General features: G+C 32.5%; 3 protein-coding genes across 4 annotated transcripts in view; 1 reads left to right on the forward strand and 2 right to left on the reverse strand.

Moving 5' to 3' along the window:
- Positions 1–10,885, reverse strand: part of LOC113398262 (uncharacterized) — a 114,529-nt gene that overhangs the window by 18,607 nt on the left and 85,037 nt on the right. The gene's annotated exons all lie outside the window — the stretch shown is intronic.
- Positions 548–4,798, forward strand: LOC113398256 (COP9 signalosome complex subunit 2). 2 transcript variants are annotated; one of them, XM_026636910.2, is made up of 9 exons: positions 548–686; positions 774–832; positions 1,224–1,418; positions 1,810–1,935; positions 2,365–2,532; positions 2,796–2,970; positions 3,195–3,333; positions 3,850–4,182; positions 4,428–4,798. In XM_026636910.2, exons 2-9 carry the CDS (start codon positions 779–781, stop codon positions 4,570–4,572), a joined length of 1,335 nt encoding a protein of 444 aa, XP_026492695.1. In that variant the 5' UTR covers positions 548–686; positions 774–778; the 3' UTR covers positions 4,573–4,798. The 2 variants fall into 2 exon arrangements, with proteins under 2 accessions (XP_026492695.1, XP_026492696.1); XM_026636911.2 differs by having other exon boundaries at positions 558–676.
- Positions 5,350–10,433, reverse strand: LOC113398258 (arrestin domain-containing protein 4). The gene is made up of 6 exons (XM_026636913.2): positions 10,220–10,433; positions 9,811–9,955; positions 8,884–9,000; positions 8,381–8,598; positions 7,290–7,658; positions 5,350–6,943 (listed from the first exon to the last, which is right to left on the reverse strand). Exons 2-6 carry the CDS (start codon positions 9,929–9,931, stop codon positions 6,776–6,778), a joined length of 993 nt encoding a protein of 330 aa, XP_026492698.1. The 5' UTR covers positions 9,932–9,955; positions 10,220–10,433; the 3' UTR covers positions 5,350–6,775.

Raw genomic sequence — 10,885 nt, forward strand, 5'->3', positions numbered from 1 at the left:
CATAAGTAAGGGGTAATCTATATTCACATTATAAATGCGAAAACGAAGTCATGTAACTATGTCTATTACGCTTTCACGGCCTAACCACTGAACTTAATTTGATGACATTTGATATGAAGCAAGCTTGACTATTATTATATAAATTTAATTGTTTTTGATTTACATAACATTATATTTTAAAATTTGTTAAAAAGTAACTACTGACTCTCGCGGTGGTTCTTCTCGGTATAATCTACTTTTCTATTCGGTGTTAGCTTTTAATTCAACACTATTCTGTAAAATGATGGAAAAAAGTGCTTTAAAAGCCTAGGACTAAGCTTAATTAATAACAGATACATTGGATATAAAGAATAATAATCCTATCAACTACTACTGAGTTGATAGGATTGTTATTCTTTATTTTATATATTATGATCAATACATTTTCGAGCAAAAGAAAATAGAAAGACCAAATAAAAGAATAACAATTTTATTAAGATAATGTTGTATAAACTTTTCAAAATTGTAGAAATTAATATTTAGAACATATTCCTTTTCGTAAGAATCCAACTCTACAAAAACGATAAACTTCTGTAATGTCAATCGAGTATAAAGAGTCAGTATCACGATGATGAATGTCATAAGTGACGTTTGAAAAGGCTGATTGTTGAGTTGAGTCGATGATTACGATTGTTTGGTAATAATTGGTTAGCCGAAAATTTATAACTTTACATGTACATAATTTATTTTAATTTGAATTAATATAGTTACATATACTTTATTGTTAAAACTAGTTACAATGTCGGATAACGATGATGACTACATGTGCGAAGAAGAGGAAGATTATGGTCTTGTAAGTTTCTTTTGTTATTATGTTTTTAATAACATAATATAATATTTATCATTTTGAAAGAAAAATGTGATGTATTAGGTGTCTTTATGCTTGTCGTTCTTTATTATAAAATTCTTATAATAAGTTATATTTCTACCATATACTTTCCAACCAAAATCGTTTCCATTCAAGCTATTTAAAAAAACATCCTGCATTGACGTGTCATGTAGGCTCGTTAAAGCAGTATTTCTCTATGAAAATAATAAAGCTTAATATTGCCATGCATGTAACAATTTCAAGAACAATATATTCAGTTTCTGAAAACATAAGTGTTCTTTATTCTGTGTAATGCCTTCTGTTTAAATAATTACAAGATTTTTTCGAAATAACTAATTAAAATAATAACTTTCAGGAATACTCTGAGGACAGTAACACAGAACCAGATGTTGATCTAGAAAACCAATACTACAATAGTAAAGCTCTTAAAGAAGATGAACCACAAGCAGCTCTGCTAAGCTTTCAAAAGGTTTTAGAGCTTGAGGGTGGAGACAAGGGGGAATGGGGCTTTAAAGCACTCAAACAGATGATAAAAATTAATTTTAAATTGGTATATATATGTATTTATTTTCTATTATCAATTAACTCGCCACAGGTGTAGTCAGGGCCATTGGTTTACCTTAGTAGTTTGATGTGCAAGAATGTTTTAATTTTCAGGCAGCATTACAATCTAAATTTCAGGATTACAATTTTAAATCTCTATATTAAATAATTATATATATTAACTATTAGACATTAAGCTTAAATAAAAAAGTATAAGTAAACTATTATTTTTTATCGAAGCTTAATATAAAAGAAATGTGTTAATAAATAACACATATTTGCAAAAACTGGAAACAGTATTTTAGAAATTATTATTTTTATTATGTTTTTTTATAATAATTATTTATAAGAGTTTATTTTCTATAAATTTGTTCTAATATTCTTTATTATTTTGTCAGAGTAACTTCACAGAAATGATGGCGAGATACAAACAACTGCTCACTTACATAAAGAGTGCAGTCACTAGGAACCACTCGGAGAAGTCTATTAATTCTATTCTCGATTATATATCTACTTCTAGAAATGTAAGTATGCAAATATATTTCAAATTATTAGTAATCTCATATATAAACAGAACTTTGATAAAGAGAAAAAGTATATTACTACGATTTAAAACTATAAATATTAATTAAAAATATACAACAATTGTAATGAGAAATATGTTTTCTATACTTTGAAAAATAAAAAATACATTCACTGTATTTTTCTACTCACAGTTATTATATGTATATTCACTATTTTCTTACAATTGGTTGGACTGATTTAAATGAATGAAATCTTTTACTGCTTAGGTTTGAGGTCCCATATATTTTCCTTACAAATAACATGTTGACTTTTAAAACTGTATGCTTTATATGGATTTTTTTACTTTAACTATCAATAAGTAAGTGAAATGTACATTCTGATTTTATAAATCTAAGCTTGTCACTGTTGTTCAAATTACATTTTTACAGATGGAACTTTTGCAAGACTTTTACGAAACAACACTTGAGGCGTTGAAAGATGCTAAAAATGATAGACTGTGGTTTAAAACAAATACAAAACTTGGCAAGTTGTATTATGATCGTGGGGACTTTAATAAATTGGCCAAGATATTGAAACAATTGCATCAAAGTTGCCAAGTACTTTTATTTTATTTATTTTATGGGTTACAAAAGTATTATTGTATACAATGTATGTTACTTAATTTTGACATTACAATTATATCTTTATTTTTAATCTCTGGTGTGATCATTTCTTTACGTGATATACAATAAAAATATACAAAAAATAATATGCACTCAAGAATGAAGTAGTTAAACAAAACAAAGTAATATAGTATAATATTAGGGAAGTACATTAAACATTTATATGCCAAGTTATTAATTGTTTCAACGAATTTCAGACAGATGAAGGTGAGGATGACCTGAAAAAAGGAACACAGCTTTTGGAGATTTATGCACTTGAGATACAAATGTATACAGCCCAGAAGAACAACAAGAAGCTAAAGGCACTTTATGAGCAGTCTTTACACATTAAATCTGCGATCCCTCATCCACTGATCATGGGAGTTATTAGAGGTTATTATTTGTAGAACTTGTTTAACATTTTAGTTGAAAGCCAAATATTGTTGTAAAAAGAAGAAATTATTTTGGTTTTAACACTATAATTTTTTATTTATATTTCTTCACCTCAGTTACATATACTGAGAACATTTCTTTGCAATATTTGTCACATTATTATTATGAAACAAGAGGAGTTATTTTGAACAAAAATGATTAAATAAAACAATAATTGATTCTAGAATGTGGCGGGAAAATGCATTTGCGTGAAGGTGAGTTTGAGAAAGCTCACACGGACTTCTTCGAGGCATTCAAAAACTATGATGAATCAGGAAGCCCCAGGCGGACCACATGTCTTAAATATTTAGTTTTAGCAAATATGTAAGTTTATTATATATTTTATTAGACGTATCTTAAGATATAATTATAATATAAAAAAATATATATTACAGAACATAGCTTTAGGTAAATTCATAGGATTAAGCAGATCAACATATGTGTGAGCAGTCTCCAATTATATATCTAACCTTAATATTGCTGTGTTATGTTGAATGGTGAGTGGGCCAGTTGAATTACAGGTATGAGGAACAATTTTTCTCATCCTCCTAATTTTGCCACCCAGAGCATTAGCCCCGAGTGCGTTTAGTGTAATTCCAGTGCTGACCCATGTTTAGCAGTACACATTAAGGAGTGATTTATACTTCATATAATGCCAGTCCCTTGGTTAACAACTTATCAATGAATACCAGCGACTGCCTTGCAAATATATATTAAAAGAAAGTGGTATTAAATAATTTAGTATGTTTTTTTTTTTAAATATATTTTATGCTGTTTTTTTATTGTTTTATCTGTTGATCAGTTGTGTGTATATTTTTAAATAATGTTTTATTGCTTCAGGCTTATGAAATCGGGGATCAATCCATTCGACTCTCAGGAAGCGAAACCTTATAAGAATGATCCAGAAATATTAGCAATGACCAACCTAGTGATGGCATACCAGAACAACGATATTAATGATTTTGAATCTATCCTCAAACATAATAGGAATAATATAATGGACGATCCGTTCATCAGAGAACATATTGAAGATTTGTTAAGGAATATTAGGACCCAAGTGCTCATAAAACTAATCGGTCCTTATACTAGGATACACATACCTTTTATATCTAAGGAGTTGAACATAGACGAGAAGGAAGTTGAGAATTTATTAGTCACATGTATTTTGGATAAGTGAGTGTCATACTTATTTTTAAAATTATTAGTCAGTACTACCAGGAATTACTTTCTATAACCGATTCCAATGGCAGAGGGAGTTCTGATAAATAAACAACTTAACCTTGAATTGACACGACATCACCGATTTGATTCGATTTGAATAATGTCGTTTTATTAATACAGATATTTGAATCGAGATATGATTCTGGTGCGTATAGCAGAGCTACCAGAGCAAATTACATTGAAAATGTTGCCGGCAGCACGATCAGCGGGCGCATCGACCAGGTGAACGCGGTGCTGGAGCTCGCGGGCGGCGCGCGCGGGGCGGCGCGCTACCTCGCGCTCGACAAGTGGACGGCGCAGCTGCAGGCGCTGCACCACGCGCTCGCCAACAAGATGGCCTAGGGCCGCCGCCGGGGCCGCGTCGCGCAGGCTTTTCGTAAATAGTGTTTAATATATATATCCACTTTTTTAAGCTTACTATATAATTTGAAAAATCGAAAAGCATTTGTATATAGAGTCGTTTTGGCGCCTAAAAATGTCCCTCTGTAAAAAGATTCTTCTGTAAAATTGGCCAATGATTCCGTTTTGAAAAACACTGAAGCAATAAGTCAATAAAGTTTTTAACAAACCTCGTTGTTTCAATAAAAATATTTTTTAGGACCACCATCCATGCCATGTCTATTATTTACGACCATCGTTATCTTAAGCCATTTTTTGTTAATTCTTTTAAGAAATTACCATACCACAATATAAAAATTAAAAGGAAAACAGGCGATTCGTCGCAGATGTAGTAGCGTCCTATACCTACCTTTTTAAAGCAATGTCGTAGTGATGCCTTTTTTATATAAAATGGAGAGCTGGCAGACTTGCAGTTTGGTGACCACGGACGGCCCAAAGACATTGGCTTTGAATGATATATTAATCGGCCCTCTTATATCATCGATGCGCCAACAACCTCGGGAACTGAGATGTTATGTCCCATGTACCACGCTAGTGGTGACGCACAAGAGTACAATGAATATGTTACAATGGAAATTGTCATAATTTAAGAAAGACTTCATCAATTTAAAAATACAGGTAGTAGTCCTTATTAAAAAAAACAAACGAATATAACATTACCATGCTGAAACTGTTCATGTGTACATGTGTACATGTCAAAAAGTAATAAATTGAACACACTTAATGAGTAATACATTTATTATAATAATACCTCGATTATAATGTCCTTAAATACTTCTATTACATAGTAATAATTATACAACAAATGGACGGACCGGTATATCACAGGTTAGTTATGTACATTGCTAAGTTATGTTCTTGCAATATGCAATATTAATATTTTTTTCTTATAAAAAGGGTAAAATTACCTAGTCATTTTAAAGGTTGGTTTTTAATTGTTAACGTAAATGTAAAATATAATGGCACTAGTAAGTATAAAATATTAAATATGAGCTTTTCAAAATATCGTCATTAATATGTCAGTTGGAACACTAATATTTAAGTCGTAGCCTGTCTCAGAAACATTGGTATCTCGACAATATTCACCGAGAGTATTTGTTACACACAAATGCTCTAAATAAGGGTTGGCAGATTCTAAAATACAAAAGTCGTATTCGGTAGCACATGAGGGCGCACCAGTTTCTCTTTCACCTTTTTTATATTTTGAACTCGAAACAACGATTTATAATAATCAGTATTACCTCATTCGCTCCGTAATATTGTGTACGAAGAAAGCTGAACGCCGGTTGCAATGTCCGGCTAAGCCCTACGTGTTACTTCGATGCAAACATTACACAGGCGTGATACTGACCGTAGGAACTACATTAAACAAAGCTCATTTTTGACTTCACGAAAATACCATTAGTACTCTTTCAAGTGTGTAGTATATTCAAAAATGTATGTGTTTTATTTGTTTGACCTTATTGTGAGCATTTATTTACTGTCTGGCTATGATCATACAAAAAACATAGCAACAGCAAACTAAACCAACTATTATTATAGGTGCACACGTTATATAATATTCCAGTATAGTAAATATTACACCAACAACTATATTAGCTTATATTGTAAAAAATAGTCCAAAACAATAATTTTCTAATTGCAAAAAGCACCATCTCATAACATACACATATCATATATAATCATTACAAAATGCACATAAAACATATAAAATATTTTTGCACTTAAAATGCATAAAAAAAATATATTTCTTAAAGTATTAATTAAGTGAAAACTTTCTTATTTTGAATACAAATTGCAAAAATAAATGCATCTCTATCTTTTGTTGTATCCGTGATCTATGTCAAATACTGCTAATGCCAATCTCATATCAATACTCTTAAGAGACTGCTTTAGTGAGACAAATTTGTCATGGTTAAGGAAAAAAAAAGTTACTGAGCTGCCAGTAGCCAGTGGTTTGCTCGGGCTGAAGTTCCCTAGTATCAATATACATTATGGCTTCTATAGAAGAATATTTATGTCTTCAAACATATTTCAGATCAACATTTTTGTCTTACTTTAAATATTTTACGAACACTGAGAAGTTCCCAGATATTTACTGCTCTACTACAATTACTTAATCGTCGTCGATCGTAACGCGACGAGCTCAGTTGGCCTGCTTGTCGGCCAGCCAGGGCCGGAACACGGGCAGCGTGGTGGGGTAGTGCGTGGGGGGGCGCGGCTCGTCCTGTTCGTCGCGGAACGGGTACGTGCCCAGCAGGATAGGCAACTGGAGCTTCACCTCCTTCTCCAAACTCTTCGGCTCGATTATGAACTGAAATGGCGACAGCAGCGTCGTCGATACGTTGCACTGAGTCTTACGAAATAGGATAGTACTTAGTAGTGTTCACGCTCCCGAGATTGGGACCTCAGGTCAGGTCATATATACGGGTCGATCCAATTACAAGCTATTGGACTTTATCGAATTTCTCTAGACTCGAATTGTCGTCGCATGCGTTATCGCACACACTTAAACATTAATAGCGATGAAATCATAATATATTAGTTTTCAATGGTAATGTACTAAAAAAAATACGTGGGCAATCGTTTCGTATCGAGCTAGGCAATATTGTTCTTCAGATTGGTATCCGACAAAAATGAAATAAAAGCAGTAGACTCACGAAGACGTCGTACTGCACGGAGATGAGGTGGCAGCCGCGCAGGTTGGTGGGCGGCAGCGGCGGCACGTAGAGCAGCTCGCGGCGCCAGCGCTGCTCGTGGCCGGCGCGCAGCTTCCCGCGGCTGAGGCGCGCCAGCTCGCGGCTCTCGCGCGCCGCCACCTTGCCGTGCGACACGTACTGGATGGTCTCGGTGAGCGCGGCGCGCGTGGCGCGGATGGCGGTGCGCGAGCGGTTGTCCACGAGCGCCGACAGCGCGATGCTCTGGCCCGGCACGTAGGCGCCGCGGTCCAGCGACACGCGGCAGCTCACCGAGCCGCCGCCCACGCAGCCCACGCCCAGCTTGTGCTCCACGCTCAGCTCGAACTCTTGCTGCGGCCACGCCGAGTGCCAATAGATAACGTCGTTACACAAATCGCGTGAATACGAGTGAGAAGTTTTTAAATGAGCGCTATGACGTATCGGTTCGGTTGAATGTTTCGATACGCGTCATTAAACCGTGTCGCAGCTTCAACGATGACTTCTCAGGAATGTGATAGCATTTAGCGTGCTAATGAAAAAAGCGAAACAGCTTTTTTCGTGAGCATGCTATGTTTCGATTTTTTACAGCCCGTAATAACTGCAGAATCAATTTACTCTTTTTAATTAAAAATATTACAACTGCAACACTTAGGTTTACCGTTTATTATAATGATACGATGATGCATGGTCAGTTAATGACATATGCTGGACCTGAACCATATCAACTATATGTTGAATGACTATAATACAGACAGTTGATTTTATTTTAATATATTATAATTGCATGCAGTGATTGAGTCATTGGTCTAGCAAATAGTTTATATTCAGGAAGAATCATTATTCAGAGTATGACTCTGACGCAGTCGTCTACTTCTCTACCCATGATTGTTGTTGGAGCAGACATTCAGTATAACAAACACCCATATGGAAGTATGTAATCAACCCACCAGGAAAACACAATTTTTGATGAATACACAGGTCAAGGTAAATGAATATGATCTTACAATTATATATTATGCCAAACACATTATGTCAGATTTGAAATAATTATCAATTTATTATTTAGAACTCACCGCTAAAACTGGAGGTTCCAAATTTAAATCAATTGGGTTCATCACAATAAAAACTTGTTGGTTTTTATGAGTTAGGCCATTGGGTTCTCTTAGTGCAGCTTTACAATAGTACTGCACCCATCCATGTGTCCCAAGGAATGTAGAAGGAAGTCCCATGGGCAGGCCCAATTTAAATGGAAAACTGTGTATTCCAGGAGACAGTATAGATGGCCCATTACCTAAGACACCAAAATTTTAATGTGTTAAGCACTAAAATAATAATGTGTTGAATATTTTGACATGGATAGCATTTATACTACAGAAATAAAAACAACACAATAAAAACTAACCTAACATTCAATTTTATGAAAAAACAATTCATGATAATATAAATTTCGATACAGTCAAACTATACAAAAACTGTTTGAGTTTGTCACATTTATATAATAAGAACATTACAATGTTTTGATAAAATAATATGATAAATTATAAAATACCTACAATATACACATATTAAAATGTACCTGGTTCACCCAAGAGACGCATTCTAAAATCAATGTAGTTTTCTTTGTCAAAGAGCCTTTCGTGGCGGCCAGAGCCCACTCTAACAACTCCTTCACCGATTACATGAAAGTGTAGTCCTAGAACAATACAATGAAAAATGTTATCTAAAACTTTTCACACAAGATTCTCATTATTTAATATGTGTAAGTACATATTGTATGTAAATTAACAACAATTATTTTTATTGTTATATTTTAAAACTTTTTAAATTTACTTTAAACTAAATAATATTATAATTGTGAAAGTGAGTTTGTTTGTTTGTTAGGCTTTCAAGGTTTAATACTAAACTGGTCATCATGAATATTTTCATAAACATTGTTACGGGTATCAAAAAGGACATAAGACATGCTTAGTATATAGCAAAGTAGTAAATATAGTAGTATAGTATATATAGAGTTAATTAATGCCCCTTGAATATTATATGAAGTTAAACCATTAACTAATAATTGTTCATTCTTTACATACCACATTTGTTTCCTATTAAACATATATATGTAGATTCTAATTCTAAGAACCAAGTGATAGTTTTTCCTAAGGAACAAATAATTTCGTAGTTAAATGTGTAAAAATTAAAAAATTATAAAGCCTTTAACAGAAATACCAAGGCTCTTTCCCATGGGTTACCTATAATTAATTTATACTAAAATTTTATTTAAACAAAATTATCATAATATTTTATCATCTTTTAAATTAAATTATTTAAGAAAACAATTAATATAATTACTAAAAAAACGAACAAACCTTATTACATAAATATGTTTGTTAGAAAAAGAATGTCGAGCTGACCTCACATCCCACATATTTATATAAACACTTTAACTTCAAGGCTAGTAGTGAGATTTAAGAGAAAAGATTTATGAACATAGATATAAAATATTTATTCTTACCCAGAACTGGAGTATCATCTTGAAGCTCCATTAGCACTTTACCAGATAAGAACTGTCCAGGGAAGTAGAGCAATGATGTGTTATCAAACACTATGAGGAACTTTAACAGCTTTCTTGGCATTTTGACTAAGTGTACAGGATACGGCTGATTATAAATAAAATATTTAAAAGGAATGTTAAAATTATTATTTTAACATAAAATGACTATTATTAAAATATTGATACGAAAATCATATTATTTTATTGATATAAATAATAAGTCGAGTATAATTTTATGTAAGCAATATAATTTTTTGATAGAAAACTAACGCCAAATATGTCAACATTTAAATATATTCTCAGGATGTCGTAGGCTGTGTATTAAGTAATAACTATTGTATACGAAGGCCACCGACTTAAATGAACATACCTGTAAGCTTAATAAATAGTTCAAATGATAGTCTTCAAAAGAGTTTTGTTTTATCAAAAAGTCATTTTTGTTTTGAAAAGTTTTAAATGAAATATTTATTAAAAAGTTTACAATACTTCCACCACAGTTTTGTCTGTATTTGAAACTTTTTATTTTGACATTGTAATTTACGTGACAAATTAAGGCGCGTTTTTTTTTGTAATGCTTGAAACACCTTCTGAGATTTTTGCATATATTTTTTTATCTTCCAAGTAAATATATAACAGCCTATTTTTAAAAAGTAACAGCCTGCAAATTTTCCGTACCTGGGCTAAGGCTGGCTAACTCTCCTTTCGGGGAGACAATAGATCTATACCGTGCTAAGGGTTAAAGTTTCGTAAACCACGCCATTATTATTTTTTCGAGCGTTTATTTAAATAACTCGCAATATTTGTAAAATGACTCATTTCAATTTAAAAATTTAGTTAGTTTATATAACTTGAGAGATATGAAGCTTATAAAATGATATTTATTACGTTCAGTGTTAAATTTCCTTTTTTAACAATAAACATTTGCAATAAGTTATCTATAAAATATAGATATATAAGACATATTTGATCTTGAATTTTTATTTTAAGAACTTTTTATAAAGAAAAATACAGCAAACCATTTGTTTCGTGCAACTCT

The sequence above is a fragment of the Vanessa tameamea genome, chromosome 2, assembly GCF_037043105.1.
Source record: "Vanessa tameamea isolate UH-Manoa-2023 chromosome 2, ilVanTame1 primary haplotype, whole genome shotgun sequence".
NCBI classification, from domain to species: Eukaryota; Metazoa; Arthropoda; class Insecta; order Lepidoptera; family Nymphalidae; genus Vanessa; species Vanessa tameamea.

Coding starts and splice junctions, on each gene's coding strand:
- LOC113398256 (XM_026636910.2), top strand. CDS start 779: ATGTCGGATAACGATGATGACTACATGTGCGAAGAAGAGGAAGATTAT. Junction 2,971..3,194: donor GATCATGGGAGTTATTAGAG/GTTATTATTTGT, acceptor AATTGATTCTAG/AATGTGGCGGGAAAATGCAT. Junction 4,183..4,427: donor GTCACATGTATTTTGGATAA/GTGAGTGTCATA, acceptor TGTTGCCGGCAG/CACGATCAGCGGGCGCATCG.
- LOC113398258 (XM_026636913.2), bottom strand. CDS start 9,931: ATGCCAAGAAAGCTGTTAAAGTTCCTCATAGTGTTTGATAACACATCA. Junction 9,001..9,810: donor AGATGATACTCCAGTTCTGG/GTAAGAATAAAT, acceptor GTATTGTTCTAG/GACTACACTTTCATGTAATC. Junction 7,659..8,380: donor TGGAACCTCCAGTTTTAGCG/GTGAGTTCTAAA, acceptor GCGTGGCCGCAG/CAAGAGTTCGAGCTGAGCGT.